The 18770-nt window shown below is 41.4% G+C and overlaps 1 protein-coding gene across 5 annotated transcripts in view; it reads left to right on the top strand.

The window, feature by feature from the left end:
- LOC141265124 (ATP-binding cassette sub-family B member 5-like) overlaps positions 1-18770 on the top strand; it is a 476628-nt gene that overhangs the window by 353914 nt on the left and 103944 nt on the right. For 3 of the 5 annotated variants that reach the window (XM_073677796.1, XM_073677798.1, XM_073677801.1), the window contains 2 exons: positions 10135-10248; positions 13321-13431. The exons of 1 other annotated variant lie outside the window; for it this stretch is intronic. In XM_073677796.1, coding sequence (XP_073533897.1) covers positions 10135-10248; positions 13321-13431 — 225 coding nt within the window. The remainder of the gene's footprint in view (positions 1-10134; positions 10249-13320; positions 13432-18770) is intronic. One more of the 5 variants, XM_073677797.1, reaches the window with a different exon arrangement.

The following is an 18770-nucleotide window of genomic DNA, read 5'->3' as shown; positions in this document are numbered from 1 at the left end:
GATCGCGGCATTTAGAAGAGTGTGAGAGGAGAGGGGGTCGTCCACTTACCTCTCCGACGGCCCCCTGATGTCTGAGAGGACCTGCTGTTGTCATGACAGCTGGAGGTCACAAGACTGCCTCCGGGTCTGCCATGTACAGTGTCCTGCTAGGCTCAGCCTGCAGCTGAAGTCTAGCAGGAGACACTGGCAATGTAAAACTGTCAGCAGAGCTCTCATGCAATGCAATACATGTCTATTGCATTGCATGAGAACAGTGATTAGAAAAATTAAAATTAATGTCCCTTACAGGGACTAAGTCAAAATGTAAAAAAAAAGTCTAAAAATGTTTTCAAACTGTTTAAAAAAAATCACAAAATAACTAAAAATAAATAAATAAAATATTAAACCAATAAATCTGTATATTTATGCAAAAACAAAAAAAGTACACATATTTGGTATCACCGCGTCCGAAACAACCCGATCTATAAAACTGTCACACTAATTAACTCCTTCTTGCACACCGTTAAAAAAATAAATAAAAAACGGAGTAAAAAACTATGCTTTTTCATCATATTGCCAAACAAAAAGTGGAAAAAAATGCGATCAAAAAGAAAAACGGATATAAAAATGGTACCGCTGAAAATGTCATTTCGTTCTGCAAAAAAATGCCGCCATACAGCTCCATCAGCCGAAAAATAAAAAAGTTATAGCTCTCAGAATAAAGCGATGTAAAAAAAATATTTTTTCTATAAAATTGTTCTGTGTAAAAGCGCCAAAACATTAAAAAAAAATATACGGTAAGTGTAGTATCGCTGTAAACGTACTGACCCAAAGAATAACGCTGCCTTATCACTTTTACCACACGCAGAACGGCATAAAAAAACCTCAAAAAACAATTCCTGAATTGTTGTTTTTTTGTTCATTTTACCTCCCAAAAAACGGAATAGAAAGCGATCAAAAAATGTCACGTACCCAAAAATGGGTACTCATCCTGCAAAAAACAAGCCCTTGCATGATTCTATCGACCGAAATATGGAAAAATTATAGCTCTCAAAATATGGCGATGCAAAAACTAGATTTTGCAAAAAAAGCGTCTTTTAGTGTGTGACAGCTGTCAGTCATAAAAACCCGATATAAATCTGGTATCGCTGTAATCGCACCGATCCGAAGAATAAAGTAATCTAATCAGTTATACCACATGAGGAACAGCGTAAAAAAAAAATAAATAAATAAAACCAATTCTTCACCTGCTACTGATTTGTTTATTATGTCTCCCAAAGATCGCAGTATGGCTCTGCGCTGAGAAATTACACCAGAGTTTCTGTGTAAATTTCTGAAATACGTGATTCAGACGGAACCCATGATGGAAGATTCCCTGTAATTAGAAATTGCACAACAAATTTCATGGTGCAATTTCTCCTGTTACCCTTATGATAATGCAAAATTAGGGGATGAAAAACATTTTTTGTGGGAAAAATGTGAAAATTTTATTTTTATGGCTCAATATTATAAACTTATGTGAAGCACCTGGGGGTTCAAGGTGCTCACCACACATCTAGATAAGTTCCCTAAGGGGTCTAGTTTCCAAAATGGTGTCACTTGTGGGCGGTTTGTACTGTTTAGGCACATCAGGAGCTCTCCAAATGCAACATGGCATCTGCTAATTATTCAAACAAATTTTACATTCAAAAAGTCTAATGGCGCTCCTTCCCTTCCGAACCCTGCAGTGCACCCAAACAATGGTTTTCCCTCACATATGGGGTATCAGCGTGCTCAGGAGAAATTGCTCTACAAATTGTGTAGTCCATTTTTTCCCCGTCTCATGCTGCACATAACACATCTGCATCTCTGGCTGCTATGGGCATAAAACGGGACAAACTTATGGTGTGGCACCCATGCTCCCCTGAACTCAACCCCATTGAGAACCTATGGAGCATCATCAAAAGGAGTGTCTATGATGGCGGGAGGCAGTTCACATCTAAGCAACAGCTCTGGGAGGGTATTCTGTCCTCATGCAAAACAATTGAAGCAGAAACCATCCAAAACCTGACAAATTCAATGGATGAGAGAGTTCAGAAGCTCCTTTCGAACAAGGGGTCCTATGTGCAAATGTAACATCACCTAAAATAAAGTTTTGAGTTGAAAACTGTTTGATTTCAGTTTGTAATAACCTACTAATGCTTATAATTTCAAAAATGACCATTTTTTTGTTCTTTATTAAAATGAAAAGGTTGAAAACTCTGCTGTGCATAATAATTTGGAACATGCATTTTGAGTGCAGTTTGAGTTTTTTATTTTTTTAAAAATATACTGTTATCATAGGCAGTTTGTACAAAAACCTTTCAATTGTACTCTAATAGTTATTTGACTGGAAAATTACAATGACTGCAATTCATATAGGTAATTTGGGAAAATCTGAGAAAATATTATTTGCATAATAATTTGGAACACAGTGTAGGTGTTATGTCTGACAGAGAACCACGGTTTTAAATAGCAGGCCTGTAATTTACTAATATTATTTTACACAGAGACCTAGTGTGAATAGGTTGACCGACACACTGCAACAAAATGAAAATGGAAGAAATGGTTGATTTTGGAACACTGTTATAGGTGATATGTCTGACAGAGAACCACGGTTTTAAATATCAGGCCTGTAATTTACTAATATTATTCTACACAGAGACCTAGTGTGAATAGCTTGACCGACACACTGCAACAAAATGAAAATGGAAGAAATGGCTGATTTTGGAACACTGTTATAGGTGATATGTCTGACAGAGAACCACGGTTTTAAATAGCAGGCCGGTAATTTACTAATACTACTCTTCACACACACCTAGTATGAATATCTTGATCGACACACTGCAACAGAATGGAAAAGTAGGCCAATATTTTGCACATTCAGTTCAAATTTCTGGATTTTTATCGAAGAAATATGGAACAGATCTGGCTGTATTCTGCAGTGCTAACAAGCAAATGGAGCAGAAAAAAGGTGTACTCTGGATTGCTTTTTAAGCAAATAACCAGGATTAAGATAAAAAAAATTGCCCTGGCCCCTGATATCTGGGGCTATGTCTACAAATATCTGTAATTATTACAGCAGCAGTAGCAGACAGGACGTTCAATGGACCCTTTTCCGCTATATGCACTGCAGTCTGCCACATACACTGCCTGCCTGCCTGTGATTATATGCAGCTGCATTACACCTCAGAAGGACTGTTAGTTCAGATGGATATATATATATGTTGTGGAATACCTATACTAGCTATAAACAAGCAGATCTCTCCCTGACTCAGCGGCACCTCTCCCTACTCTGCCTGTTTCCGGGGTATATTGTGTCGAGCAAAGAGGTGCCAGATCTTATATAGACCTGATGACTCTGTGCGGCCAGCCAATCACTGTAATGCCCACAACCAACATGGCTACGGCATTACAGTGTGTGGCAGCAATCCCTGCATGTTCATTGGCTCTCTAAAGAGCACTAAACATGCAGGGAGTGGACCAAAATTCCCACCTGAGCAACCCGGAAATACTTGTCAAACACCCGTGATTCTCAGGCGAGGACAGAGAAGTGGCGAGCACGTTCGCTCATCACTAGACACAACATTTGTAAGACGTGCACACACATCAGTGATACAACCTCATTCACATCTTCGGTTACAAACAAGACGTATCAAATAAACATTCTATAAACTGCAATACTACAAATGTAATCTGATTACCTGCACTGCATACCATCTTCAGTACGTAGGATGCATGTCTGGCCTCCTGAAGGTGAGAGCCAAACAGCACCTGTCGGATGCTGAAAATAAATTGTTTAGTAAAAGCTCTGCAGCGTCCCGGCACTTTATAGAATGTCATTCGGGCGATACAAAATGTTTTTCCATTATAGGAATTTAAAAAGTAGCTAGACCATTTAGAGGATATGATCTGTCTAAAAAATTGTGAAATAGTGAGTCATGGTGGATGCTTATTTTAAAAACTCGGTATCCAGGAGGTTTAAACATCTGCCATGATTTAATTTATCATTATGAATAGAGATAATAGCATATGGTATTCTAGGTGCCATTATATACACTTTCTGTGCTGACATTATATGTTTTAATTAGGTCTGTTTTCATTGGTTTTTAATAGGGTTTGTGTGATTGGAGGTTACACCTCATGTGATCAGCCTGTAATCGGTATATAAAGTTCACTCGGTATCTATATTCTGTATCTATATACCGTGGCCATCAGACGTTATCCCATATGACTGCCCTAATAATCCAACAATTATTGTGAGCGTGTCAAATTATATACTCCATTTAAAGTATTGCAGCTGAGGGTTCAAACCTATTATCAGTTGGCCGCTGACAAATAGCATATCTGTGAACAATGTTGGCCAAGCGACAACAGGCTGTACTGATGATAACATGCTTAATGCTTAGGTGAAAAACCACCCACCGCTGCAGAATTGTTGAAAGCTGTAACACAGCAGCCTGATCTGTAGCTCTCACCGCTGAACATACATCCAGGCCTGGTCATGTGTGACAATGGGCGAAACCTGATGGCAGAGAAATGACAGCCGGAGTAGATACAGTTTCCCTCTATGCCAGGACTTTCACTGAGCTAAAGAATATGGCTGTAGTTAAATACAACTCTCACCGAGAAGCAGTGTTAGACTGAAAAACATTGGGCCCACCAGAGGATTTGATTCTGAGGGTCCACCTTTACCCCCTCCCCCCCACTCAAGAGACCCATAGCAGCTGCAAAGTTTGCGCTATCATGAATTCTAATGGAGAAGTCAGGGCCCACCCGAGGATTCTCTGGTAGGACAGTCCAACCCTGCCGAGAAGCAGCCCTGGCTAAGAAAAGTGTGTGGGAAGGTTCCCGGACACTCTATGGCTGTTTTTTTTTTTACTGTGGACTGGCTCCGTACAGTCCCTGGCCACATTCACCTGTCCATTTGTCTGTGGTTAGGCGATTCTTCCTAGAAAGTGCACTTGGGAGGGCATGAGTGATTTTCTGGGACCCGCGCTTATGGAAATCAGAGACGATACTGGGAGAAATAGTGGTGGCTGGGGACAAAGTATGGACACCCGGCCGCTGCCACCATGAGGTTTTGGAAAGCTTCCACCTCCACAAGCCTAAAAGGCAACATTTCAAGTGCAAGCAATCCAGAAATGTGGCAGTTTAGGATTGCAGCCTGTGGGTGGTTGGTTGGCTGCATACTTGCACTTGCATTCCAAGTAACACAAAGCTAAGGAGATGGATGATCCAACTATCATGAATAATTTGGTCATTGTCTAGTAGACCGAGCACAATATTAACCCAGTGACAAGCGTCAGTGAGATGTCACGTCCTTGGCCACATTCACTTTTCCACGTGTTTGTGAGTAGGCGGTCCTTCCCACTTAGGTGCACTGGGAAGGGCATGGGTAATGTTCTGGGAATCACGCTTGTGGAAGGCATAGTCGATACCGGGAGAAATAGTGGCGGCTGGGGACCGAGTATGAACACCCAGCTACCGCCGCCATGAGGTTGTGGAAAACTTCCGCCTCCACATGCCTAAAAAGGAACATTTCAAGTGCAAGCAGTCCAGAAATGTGGCAGTTTAGTATTGCGGCCTGTGGTTGGGTGGGTTGTTGGCTGCATACTTGCGCTTGCAATCCAAGAACTGTGGTAGGGACAACTGAGTGCTGCAAAGGGACAAGGACGTGGAGAGTGATAGTTGCAAGCCTGCAATGACACGTGCAGGGCAGGAGGCATCTTCGCATGCGCCATGGACAGGGGATTGGTGTGCATGCACAACAGCGTAAGAGGTAGTAGTGTTTCCCACAGACACTGTTTCTGGACCTTCGTGTTTGGCCCAGCTAGTCAAATGCTTTGCTGTCATGTGCCTGATCATGCTGGTGGTGGTCAGACTAGTAGTTTTGGTTCTCTTGCTGATGCTGGCCTGGCAGATGTTGCAAATGGCCTTGCTGTGGTTATCTAAACAGTTTTTAAAAAAGAACCAGACTCGGGAAGACCTAACAGTTGTACTGGCAACTTCCGTCGTGTTGGTATTCCGGGGAGCAATTGCCCGCCTTGTGTCTGTGGCCCCCACACTGCTTGTTTCTGCCTGTTGTGGTGCTACGCCTCCCTCCACCTGTGTGCTGCTGTCCTCGCTCTACATGTCCCCTTGCCAGGATGGGTTAGTGACTTCATCGTTCACAGCTTCGTTTTCCACTTCCGCACCCTGGTCCTCCTCCTGACTTTCTGTCCATTGTGTCTCATCATTATCCACCTCTTGTGACAGTATTTGCACTTTCCCACCATCACCTTCAGGTGACCATGGCTCCGCAAATCGGTACATGCGATTTCATGTTGCCCTGCTCGAAGCTGGCCGGTCGAGAGGCCCAAATTTATTGATGGAAAAGTGAACAGCTCTTGGGGTAAACCTGGACTCTAATCTCTCCTTCAAACCACATATCCAAGCTCTTTCTACTTCCGAGCGGACTGAGTGAGAGGCCAGAATCTAAAAATGGAAAGATGAACAAAACAGCTCTTAGGAGTGTCCAAGTGTGGGATCAGTTGTCTCAAGGCACTCTGAATGGTGGGAGGAAGGCGGATCAAGTTGAGGAAGATGCCGACTCCAAGTAAAAAAATCTCCTGGATCCGCACATTCCTCAACCACGAATCTACAAAAACACTAGTGCATGCGCTCATCATCTCCCTTCTCGCTTTCACACTGCTCTGGCTTCAATAGTGGTGTTCCGCGACCCCCTAGAAATTGGGACTGAAAGGTAGCTCGACATGACGTGGGTGTTTGATGTGCTCCCTCAGCAGGCACAGTTTCGTCTTGCCCATGGCCTCTGCGTGCACTATCACAATCACCATAATGTCCACTTTCCCGAACCTTGACACACACCTTGCCCATTTTAAATGGAGTTTAAGATTTGTCATGTTGCCAAAAATGCCTAATATTACCGCAGTAATATAGGATCACGTCTGATGAGATAACCATAGTTTTAGCCAGTGCCCTGAGAGTCAGAGATGCTTCCAGGGGTCTTCCCCATGCTGTTCCACATGGCTAGATAAGGTTGTAAAATGTTAAAATGACATTTCCCGGTGAATGCATTTGTCTTGGTTGAAAGCAATGCAAAAGTGCAAAAACACATCAAAAACGCTATGTGTGAACATAGCCCAAGGTGTGAAGGAGCATTTTTGTTTTTGGTTATTTATTTTGCCTTATATACAAGTTATTACCCTGGAAAGGATGTTCCTTAACATATTTCCCAGGAAAATCCATTTTGGTTTTGATTTTGTATGTTTTATTTTGAGTCCGTAAAAGTGGCGTAATACCTCTGACAATATTGTTGACAGCAGTGACCTGGGAGTCAGAAATGCTTTGAGGGGTCTTCCCCATGCTGTTTCCATGCTATTTCCGCACTGTTCTCATTGATTTGGGCAATTTTTAGATCCTCTGCAGTCTGCCGGGGGGAGCCGCCGGAATAATCCTCGAATTTCCCATAGACTTACATTGGGCTCGTTACTCGGATCGAGAACTCGAGCATTCCAATTTGCTCTACCCGAGCAACGAGTACCCGAGCATTTTAGTGCTCACTCATCACTAGTTGTGTAAACACCTTAAAAAAACAGTACTATGCAGCCCGGTTTCTCTGTTATCAGTAGTACTCTTGCTCATATATAGATTCGGTGATAGAAGGTCACCCAATGAAGCAGCATGTTTAGCTACACATTTCATAAGATTTTCATGGATTATTTTAAGTTTTGGTGTCCTGATACAACAATGGTATATATTTTTTAATAATTTTTGTAACCTTCAGTACGTAGGATGCACGTCTGGCCCCCTGAAAGTGAGAGCCAGACGGCATGTGTCGGATGCTGAAAATAAATTGTTTAATAAAGGCTCTCCAGCGTCTCGGCACTTTATAGAATGTCATTCGGGCGATACAAAATCTTTTTTCCATTATAGAAATTGAAAAAGTAACTAGACCATTTAGAGGGTGTGATCTGTGATCTCTAGAAAATTATTAAATAGGGAATCATGGTGGATGTTTATTTTATAAACTCGGTATCCATGAGGTTTAAACATCTGTCATGATTTAATTTATCATTATGAATAGAGATAATAGTATATGGTATTCTAGGTGCAATTATATACACTTTCAATATCATTATATGTTTTTATTAGTTCCGTTTTCATTGGTTTTTAATAGGGTTTGTGTGATTGGAGGTTACACCTCATGTGATCAGCCTGTAATATGTATATAAAGTCAGTATCTATATTCTGTGTAACATGCAATGATTAAGGACAGCCGTCCAAAATGCGTCTATGGTTAATATACCTTCTGGGAGAGGTTGGTTACAGTGGTTTTATGTATTTTTAAAGGAATTTTGTAAATAAAAATTATATTTTATCTGAAGCTGGACACCTTCCTATATTTTGAATATTTGGCACACTCCACAAAATGTCTGAATTATTACCGCAGTAATATGCGATCACATGTGACGACCACGGTTTTCGGCTCTGGCCTTGTAGTATCGTATTGGTCAGCAACCAAATGTGAATAGATTCAATAAAACACAGATTGCTAACTTTAAATGGAGTGGAATATTTGGCACGCTCCAAAAAATGTCACGATTATTATCGCAGTAATATGCGATAACATGTAAAAGTTTCTCTGCTTCCACAGTATAGCAATGTGAACAAAATAAAAAAAATCTGCCTGTATTCTGCTAACAAGCAAATGGAGCAGTAAAATGGAGTACTGTATTGCTTTTTAAGCAAATTATCAGGATTAAGAGCAAAAAAAATAGCCCTGATCTGTAGGGCTATGTAGATATATAACAGCAGCAGCAGACAGAATGTGCACAAAACATGTAATGGACCCTATTGTGCTGTATACAATGCCACAAACCTTACCTAACTCCTGCTATCACCATTGAATATATGCAGCTGAATTAGTCCAAAGAATTACTGTTAGTTCAAATAGATATATATATATTTGTTGTGGAATACCTATACTTACTAATAAACAAGCAAATCTCTCCGTCACTCAGCAGCACCTCTTCCTACTCTGCCTGTTTCCGGGGTACACTCTGACGAGTATAGGGTCTTATATAGACCTGATGACGCTGTGCGGACAGCCAATCACTGTAATTCCACAACCAGCATGGCTAGGGCATTACAATGAGTGGCAGGCAATCTCTGAATGTTAATTGGCTCTCTAAAGAGCGTTAAACATGCGGAGAGGGGACCCAAGCTCTCGCCTGAGCATCCCGGAAATACTGGAGGAGCGCCAAGCATCTCGAGCAGTGAGGAGCATGCTTGCTCATCACTTATGTCAGTTAAGTATGCATGTACTTTAATAGTAGAAAAAGCAGTAGGTTGTATGGAACATAAGTGAAGCTCCCGGTTTTTCCACTTCAAATGACCGCTGGCTCAAAAGATTGCTGGTGAAAGGGATTAAAGTGCTGATTACACGTAATACCTTTGGCTGCTGCTGGCCATATGTCGTCGGTGTCTGGCGTGCGGGAGCAGACTGCAGAAGAAAGGGAAAACAAAAGGGAGGAAACCAAAAAGCAAACCAAACCGTTTCGGTGAAACATGGTTCCTCTTCATCAGTGTGTATTCTCCTGGTGCCACAGGAGAGTCTTTTATAGTCCGTAGCTCTGCCCTCTCGCCAGAAAAAATAAGAACAGCCATTGATCCACAATATTCTAAGTGGTGAGCATTTCACATAATAGCCCAGGATTGACAGGTATCTACCTACGTGCGTGTATAGGCAGTCCTGTCAATCCACTAAAGCGAGTGGGAAGAAGCCGCTGGGGACCCACCTTTCTGATTAGTCTCAAGCGCTGCTCGGTCTCCGATGACTTGAAAAGTATGCTTTTCTCTGAAACACCGCAGCATTTCAGGTCAAACATACATGGGTGAGATCATACAGCCAGTCCCTGATACATGCTGCCGGTGGCTTGAGCAGCATTTATCAGCTGTCAGGTTCACTTTGAAATAATTTTGTTAGTTCAGATGATTTGTAATCAGTATTATTATTTATGATATTTTAATTATGTAAACTGTGGATAGTGCTGACTATAACACATGCATATACTTTTATATTTGCTAATTGCAGATTTTTTTATTGTTGGTAAAACATATGTTCTCTGACAGATCTTCTTGAGTGTGGTCGTCAGCAGTTTTTGCTTTGGTCAAGCATTTTCTCATCTTGAAGCATTTTCTATTGCAAGAGGTGCAGCCTATGGTATATTTCATGTCATTGACGAGGTAAATCAAAACAATACAAAAACTGAAACTAGAGTAAAGAATTCTTAAAGGGGTTGTCCGGTACTTTTAAAAAAATGCCAGTGTGTTTTAATGATAAATACAACCTTCTTTATAATTACCTTGCGCTGCTGATACTGCCTGTGAGTGGAGCTATCGGTGGCTGCTCACAGGCAGCTCGTGATCCCCGTCTGCAGCCGGCACTGACATCCGCTGACGTCACGACAAGTTGCGGCTGCAGCTGGGGGTCCCTCTTCCGCGTTCCACCAGTGGCGGCTGGGTTGTGGGCGGGGTTATTCCCCTGTGTCACACCCGGCATCAACCGCGCACTCTCCCTGTCCTCATTCACTGGGAAAGCGTGCAGTGGATATTGGGTATGACGCAGGGGAATAACCCCGCCCACAACCCAGCAGCCACTGCGGGGACCCCAGCGCTGAGTCACGCCTCACTTATCGTGACGTCAGTGTGGGGTTACGTGCTGCCTGTGAGCAGCCACGATAGTGCCGCTCACAGGCAGTATCAGCAGTGCAAGGTAATTAGAAAGAAAGTTGTATTTATCATTAAAGCACGCTGGCATTTTTTTAAAAGTACCGGACAGCCCCTTTAAAGTATGGTATGGACAGCAGAGTTTAGTTAGTCAAATGTTAAAAAGCATTGATTCATAGAATACATTGCCAAAACCATGTTGAAAACTTTTTCTCACTAATGAACTTAGCGCATTCAACCACAACAAGTCCAAAAATGTTTAAAGCCAACCTTTTTTTTCTTTACTTTTGAAAAAATCCCACCCCAACACAACCCTAATCCTAACACAACCCCAACCCTAACCCTAGCCCAACCCTAACCCTAGAACAACCCTAACCTTAGTACAACCATGACCCTTGCCCAACACTAACCCTAGCCCAACCCTAACCCTAGTCCAACCCTAACCCTGCACAACCCTAACCCTAGCACAACCCTATCCCTAACCCTAGCCCAACCCTAACCCTAGAGCTTATTTTTTACACCGTTCCTCGTGCGGTATAAATGATTAGACAATTATATTCTTTGGGTCGGTGCAACTACAACAATACCATACCAGAGTCATATTAGGTTTTTATGATTGACAGCTGTCAAGACGAGTTTTTGCATCGCCATATTTTGAGAGCTATCATTTCTCCATATTTTGGCCGACAGAGTCATATCATGGCTTGTTTTTTGCAGGACAAGTTGATGTTTTTATTGGTATAATTTTCGGGCACCTGACCTTTTTTGATCGTTTTCTATTAGGATTTTTGGGAGGCAGAATAAACAAAAACCAACAATTCCGGAATTTATTTTTGTGGGGTTTTTTATGCCGTTCCACTTGTGGTAAAATTGATAAAGCAGCTTTATTCTTCGGGTCAGTAGGTTTACAGTGATACCACATTTATATAGTTTTTTATGTTTTGGCGTTTTCACATGGTAAAAACAATTTTATAGAAAAAATATTTTTTTTTGCATCACTTTATTTTAAGAGCTATAACTTTTTTATTTTTCGACTGATGGAGCTGAATTGTAGCTTGTTTTTTGCGGGAAAAGATGACGTTTTCAGCGGTACCATTTTTATTTGTATTCGTCTTTTTGATCACTTTTTATTGCATTTTTGTTTGGCTGTATAATGGTAAAGCATCATTTTTTGGTTTTGTTTTTTTTTTGTTTTGTTTTTACCGTGTTCACTAAAGTGGTTAACTAGTGGGACAGTTTTATAAGTCTGGTCGCTCCGGATGCTGCGATACCACATATGTGTACTTTTACTGTTTTTTTTTTTTCAGAATAATATTTATTTATCGGTACAGTATATATTTATTTTTTTGGATTATTTTTTCCATTTTTTTCCATTTTTACAATTTTTTTTTCACTTTCTGACACTTTTGGAACATTTACACTTTGTCCCACTATGGGACTTTTTAGTCTGATCGGATGTATAACATAGGAATGCAGCAGCATCCCTGTGCTATAGAGCCTGTCAGCGCTGCACAGGAAGAAGTCACTTTGATCGTGCACTGCGCATGATCAAAGTAACTTCTTTCTGTCTGATGACCGAGATGTTGTCATGACATTGGGGTCACCATGACAACCACCGGGACCCAGCTCAGACATCAGGGGACGCCGAGAGGAGATAAGTATGCAGCGCTTACCTCCCCTTGCCACCGGAAAGCTGCTATTGACTTAGATTGCAGAATTTCGGGGGTTAATTTGCTGGGAGCGGTGCGAGACCGCGCCGATCACCCCGCACCCTTTTTGTGCAGGTGCGATTACAGAGTGAAGTAATAGTACGTCCCTGGCCCAATAGGCCCAGGTCAGAAAGGGGTTAAAACTATTTCAAGAATCTTGATAAACAACCTTTTGTTATAAAATGGAAAGTGGCTTGTACTAAATAAACGTTAGTAAATCTTTTGAAAACTCTATTTTTCCACTGATTATCTAAACCGCAAATCTCAAACCTGTTAGAAATCCCGACACTCAAACCACTATCCTGATCCTTTCTGGAACCATTGCATCATGGTCATTTTAATGGTTCGTTGGTGGCCACCAAGTTGAAGAAGAAAAAAATAAAGACATCAGCGTGAAACTTGGTGATGTAGTAAAAAGCAAAAATTTCAAGCTTCAGATTTCAGGGTAAAATGAACCCTTTATTAGGGAAACACCAGCTTTCCTCTTTACACTGCATTCTTGCTAGCCACCACTGCGCCCATTATCACCATATAGCTCCCGGTTTGTGATCTGTAATCACTATAGCCATCAATTTGATAGTATCCAGCTCTATTTTTGTATCTTTACATTTTTGTTTCTTCTCTGGTATCATTTTGATCATAAAGGACTTTGTATGTTCTCCCCGTGTTTGTGTGGGTTTCTTCGGGTTTTCCAGTTTTCTCCCACACTCCAAAGACATACTGATAGGGAATTTAGATTGTAAACCCCAATAGGGACAGCGCCCATAATGTCTGTAAAGCGCTGTGGAATTAATGGTGCTATATAAGTGAGTAAAATAAGTAAATAAATTAATATTCCACGTTTGCTAAAAAATGAATACTCTTTATATATCATTTTTAGAGATCTGGTATTGACAGCTTTTCCATGGAAGGATACAGACCAGATATTATAAAAGGAGATGTGGAATTTAAAAATATTAATTTTTGTTATCCATCTCGACCAAATGTCCAGGTAAGAACAATCACAAATGTTTTAAACAAATCTCCAAATTTTTAAAGGAGCAAAAGCTGCATTATTCATTATAATATTATCTGTGACACTTCCCAGTTGTCAGTTACCAGTGTTTTACGTCTCCGGTTCATGTTGCTCTGCTTATTAATGATATACTTGTCAGATTAATTTATGCCTAAACCCATACATTTTGTATAAACAGCTGCCAATGGTCTAAAATATAGGATTATTACTTGTCATTTTACTAATCACTTGCTGTACCAATATCTACTAGATCCCCTGTTGCTCCAGCTATGAGGTGTTGACATGACGTTTGATGTCTGCTATTGAAGTGGTTGTTCCAAAAATAACATTTATCACCTATCCACAGGACAGAGTATATATGTAAGATCAGTAGGGATCCAGCTGTTGAGACCCCCACCAATCCTCAGGACAGGCAGTCCAAAGTCATCTGTGTAAATGGAGTGGAAGTGTGCATGACTCCCATAGATAGTGATGGTCACACATGATCACTTCCACTGCTCTACTTAAATTGGTGACTTTGGGACCACAATTATTGTAATAGGAAATACTTTATATAACTCTCTTATCTCACAGTGACAGCAGTTTGGAAATGTATTCAGAAAGGAGGTTACAGTAAAAAGATTTAAGAAAGATTAGAGATAGACCAAAAGAAATGGGGGTAAGAATCTTAAAGAAGATCTTTCACCAAGTTTTTCATGTTTAGTTGGAAACACAATGTTATAGTGGATGCAGAATGGAATAAAACTGAGTTTTTTATTTCACCTTTCTGATGCGGAGGTATTAGCTATCAAAGTATTTGGAACCTAAACAGTTTTTTTAACTTCCAATGGGACATTACTAGAGAGGTTTCACTGGGGGAATGTGCCTCTTCCTCTTTCTGAGGCTATCTAATTATAAGCAGGTAGAAATACACTGGGGAAAGCTGAGTATGCCCCAAAAATAGCACTGACAAACAGCTATCCTTACTGCAGAATGCTGGCGTGCTGGAGCACAGCAGAGCTGAGTGTGATTTACTGACAGCTTTCAGCTCTTGCAGTCAGTGTAGGGGGAGGGGCAGTACAGCAAGACCTTGATTATCATTACAAACACAAATGAGTTTTATTGACAAGACCAAATACACATTAGCATTACCAAAGCAAGTGTAGTGCTGCCAACTCTGTTGTACTGCACCTTCCTCCACACTGACTGCTGGAGATGAAAACTGTTCATAACACTCAGGTCTGCTGTGCTCTGGAGAATGAAATCATTCTGCAGTGAGAAGAGCAGATTGTGTCATCATGTCCCACACAGAGTCTGTTCTAAGCAAAAGTGTGGGGGGTTGTTAGTAGCACTATGAGACGAGAGCTACTAGAAGTGTTTGTAATGAGACTGCCTGAGATGGGAGCTGAAAGCTGTCAGTTAATCACACTCAGATCTGCAGTGCTCCAGCACATTTCATGCAGTGAGGAGTGCAGACTGTTTGTCAATGTTATTGAGGGGGCATGTTCTTTTTTCCCCAGTGTGTTGCTGCCTACTTATGATCGGTCAATGTCAGAAAGAGAAAGTACCCACCCCCTGTGAAATCTCTCTGGTTATGCCCAAATGGACTTAAAAAATAACAGTTTAAGTGCCAAATACTTTGATTGCTAATATCTCCACAGATGCGAAATAAAAAAAAAAGTTTTATTCTGTGCTGCAGCTCTTATTACGTAACATGAAAAATTTGGTGAAAGGTCTTCCTTAAATGGTTACCGAATGCATTGAACCCTTTCTTGTAGGGAACAGTGTTGCACATGCTCAGCCTTTTCTCCATTAACTGTTTATGGAACTGCTGGCAGTAAACCTTTTTTGGAAGTAACCCTTTATAAAAATCACAACAAGCAGTGAACTGGTAGCAAAACCACTATAATTGGCTTTAAACCCCTTAACGACTGATGTAATGCATTTTTACAGCTGCAGTTAAGGGTACTTATGCCTCAGCGTCGTGAAAGAGCATTAGTGTATAGCGCCACCTGATGGCTGCAATTCCCGCTGTCATATACAGCTGACACCCTGCAGGATTGGCCCTGGCTGGTTTCGATGCCAATCAAGCCGATTAACCCCTTAAATACCACTGTCAATCGTGACAGCACTATTTAAATGGTTATTAGGGTGTCGCAAGACCCCCTTAGTAACCATTGGACCCCCACGATGAGAATCGCGGGTCCCAATGGTTAGCATGGTACCCTGAGATCATGTGATGAACCCAAGGTAGGGTGGCCTGTGAAATCCAGCAATAAGCTGGGTCTCACAGGCACACTCAGTGAGTCAGTGACTCACTGACAGGTCTCATGCACTGCAGTGCAGCAGTGTATGAGATTAGCAATCAAAGTGAAAACTGCACATGTCCCACAGTGGGACATATTGAAAAAGTAAAAGAAAGTGAAATAAAATATGTAAAAAAGTAAAAACAACACACAAAAAAAGTGCACACAAATCACTAAAATCCGTTTCGCTGCTCAAAATGCAGCGTTTGTGATAAAACAAAAATAGATGAAAAAACGTACACATAAGTGGTATTGCCGCATCTGGAACGATCCACTCTATAAAACAGTCATGTAATTTATTCCGTTTGGTGAGCGCCGTAAAAAGAAAAAAATCATCATACTGACTCACATAAAAGTGAATAAAAAGTGATTAAAAATTCGTATGTAAAAAAATATATAAATAAAAATGCCAAACCGTCCAGCAAAAAACAAGCCATAATATGGCTCATTTGGCAAAAAAAAATATAAAAGTTACAGCCCTCAGAATGTGACGATGCAAAATCAAATTCTTTTTTGTAAAATACTGTTTTTAGCGTGTCAAAATAGCAAATCTTAAAAAATATATAAATCTGGTATCACTGTAATCGTAATAACCTGACGAACAAATCGGTCTTATCGCTTTTTTTTACCACACGGTGTACGGCGCGAAAAAAAGAAACAAACCAATAGCTGAATTACTGGTTGTTGTTCATTCTGTGCCTGAAAAATCTGAATAAAAAGCGATCAAAAATTACTATGGGCCCCAAAATGGTACCAGAAAAATCTGCAACTCGTCCTGCAAAAAATAAACCATGATACAGCTCTGTTCACCAAAAATTAAAAATGTTACAGCTCTCAGAATATGGCAATGAAAATAACTACTTTTTATATAAAAAAAAGCATTTTTACTGTGTGACAGCAGCAAAACCTAAAGAAAAACATATAAATCTGGTATCGCTGTAATCGCACCGACCCAAATAATAAATCCTCATTATCACTTATATCGCACGGTAAACCATACAAAAATAAAAATAAAAAAGATTCTCATACTGCTGTTTATCTCTTCATTTTGACTAAAAAAAAAATCGGAATAAGGCTCGGCTCACGTTTATCCTGCGCTCTCCGCTGAGCGCTTACGTTGGGGTTTCCATGTAAATTCACCAAAACTGCAATTCAGACAAAAAACCCAGGTGGAGCCACTTATGAGGCAGATAGAGTCCCTTTGGACTGGTCTCTGTTCTGGCGGTGTCCCATCATTTTAGGCTTTTTTTTTAGCGCACAAATGTGGGCGACCACAGATCTGTGCTCGCTTAAAACGATGGAGACCACCGGGGCAGACATCAAATGGGCTCCAAAATATCTCCATTTGCCTCTTTCTGGTGGATGGTTATGTTGGGGGTTTCGTCTGAATCGCATTTTTTTTATATTTACACGGAAACTCCTATGTAAATGCTCAGAGCAGACTGGCGATCCAGTCTTATTCTGGAAGCAATCAGAAATTATGTACTCCAAAATGTTGCTAATAAAACCCTTAATTTATCCCACAAAAAAAACAGCCCCCTCTTTGGTCCGTCCTCTGTCACTGGGACTATATACGTTACAGGTAGAAGAAAGACTCCCTTAAATAAAATCCAGTAAATTCTGTGCTCCCAAATCCAAAGGCCCCCCTCCTTCTGAGTCCCACTGTCATGCAAGGTGTGGTAAAGACTTAGTGCAACACAAAGGCAAGAGGGAAAGGGAGCCCAGACTCTAGGGAAAGGGGAAAGTGGAGACATCCTAGACTGATCTGATATTACCCTGTCTTCACTAACGTCACTATATTGGTTCTTCATCAATCACCGCAAGCGTACCTCGCCTTGTCTTTCCCGGGTGTTTGGCCCTGGCTAGGGAGGGGAGGGGATGAGCACTAGTCAATTCCCACTGAACAGTAAGACATCAAGGGAGAGCAAACAAGGGAAAATCCCTTAGCTTTAGTCGACTCCAGAAAAATGCGCACACGTCCTCTAGCATCAGAGAGGAAGAAGTACTGCTCTTGCTCAAGCCTTCACAATGGGTAATGAATATCGCCGGCACCTTCCTCTGGCACACAACAGGTATTTATACACTCAGGCCAGGGTGTTAATTAGCCAGAAGAAGGTAGCCACTGAGCCCTAGAGAGACAGTTTCTAAGAAGTTGTCTGTAATGCCAAACGAAGAGATCTCCTGAAACCAACTGCAAGATGATTGTCTGTCACTTCTGACACACCTGTGACAGTACCCCCCCTCTACGAGTGGCCTCCGGACACTCAGGTCCGGGTTTCTCAGGATAAGAGGTGTGAAATGAACAAACCAACCTGGGAGCGTTCACCTCTGATGCTGAAACCCACATCCTTTCCTCTGGACCATAGCCCTTCCAGTGCACCAAGTATTGTAGAGAACGACGTTGGATACGAGAATCTACAATCCTCGAAATCTGGAACTCCAGATTGCCATCAACCATTACTGGGGGTAGTGGTAGAGGTGAGGGTTCAAGAGGTTCCACACACTTCTTGAGTAAGGAACTATGGAACACGTTGTGGACCTTAAGCGCCTGAGGAAGTTGAAGATGAAACGCTGCTGAGTTAATGACAGGGATTATTTTAAAGGGACCAATAAACCTAGGACCCAGTTTCCAAGAAGGAACTTTCTTGGTAGACAACCACACAAAGACATTCACATTCAGGTCTGGACCTGGTAGCCATATGTTTATACCTGTCTCCCATGATCTTTCAATTATTCAGAACACCCTGCCATACCGAGGAGAGTGATGAAGCAAACCGTTCCTCTTTAGGAACTTCCGAAGCTCCTCCCCCACTAAAGATACCAAATTGTGGGTGGTAACAGTATGCACCGAAGAACGGTGACCTGCCAGTGGATTCTTGTCGATGATTATTAGTGGCAAATTTTTCCAGCAGTAAGTAGGATGCCCAAGCCTCTTGATTTTCAGAAACGAAACACCTGAGGTAGGTCTCCAAATTCTGATTGACACGCGCGGTCTGTCCCCGTGAAGCTTCACAATCTCATTTATGAACA

Source organism: Phyllobates terribilis, unplaced genomic scaffold (genome assembly GCF_046119375.1).
Source record: "Phyllobates terribilis strain yellow unplaced genomic scaffold, ASM4611937v1 Scaffold_4__5_contigs__length_816908805, whole genome shotgun sequence".
NCBI lineage: Eukaryota > Metazoa > Chordata > Amphibia > Anura > Dendrobatidae > Phyllobates > Phyllobates terribilis.
The sequence above is the reverse complement of the archived record's forward strand: the minus strand, read 5'-3'. Positions and strand labels throughout refer to the sequence as shown.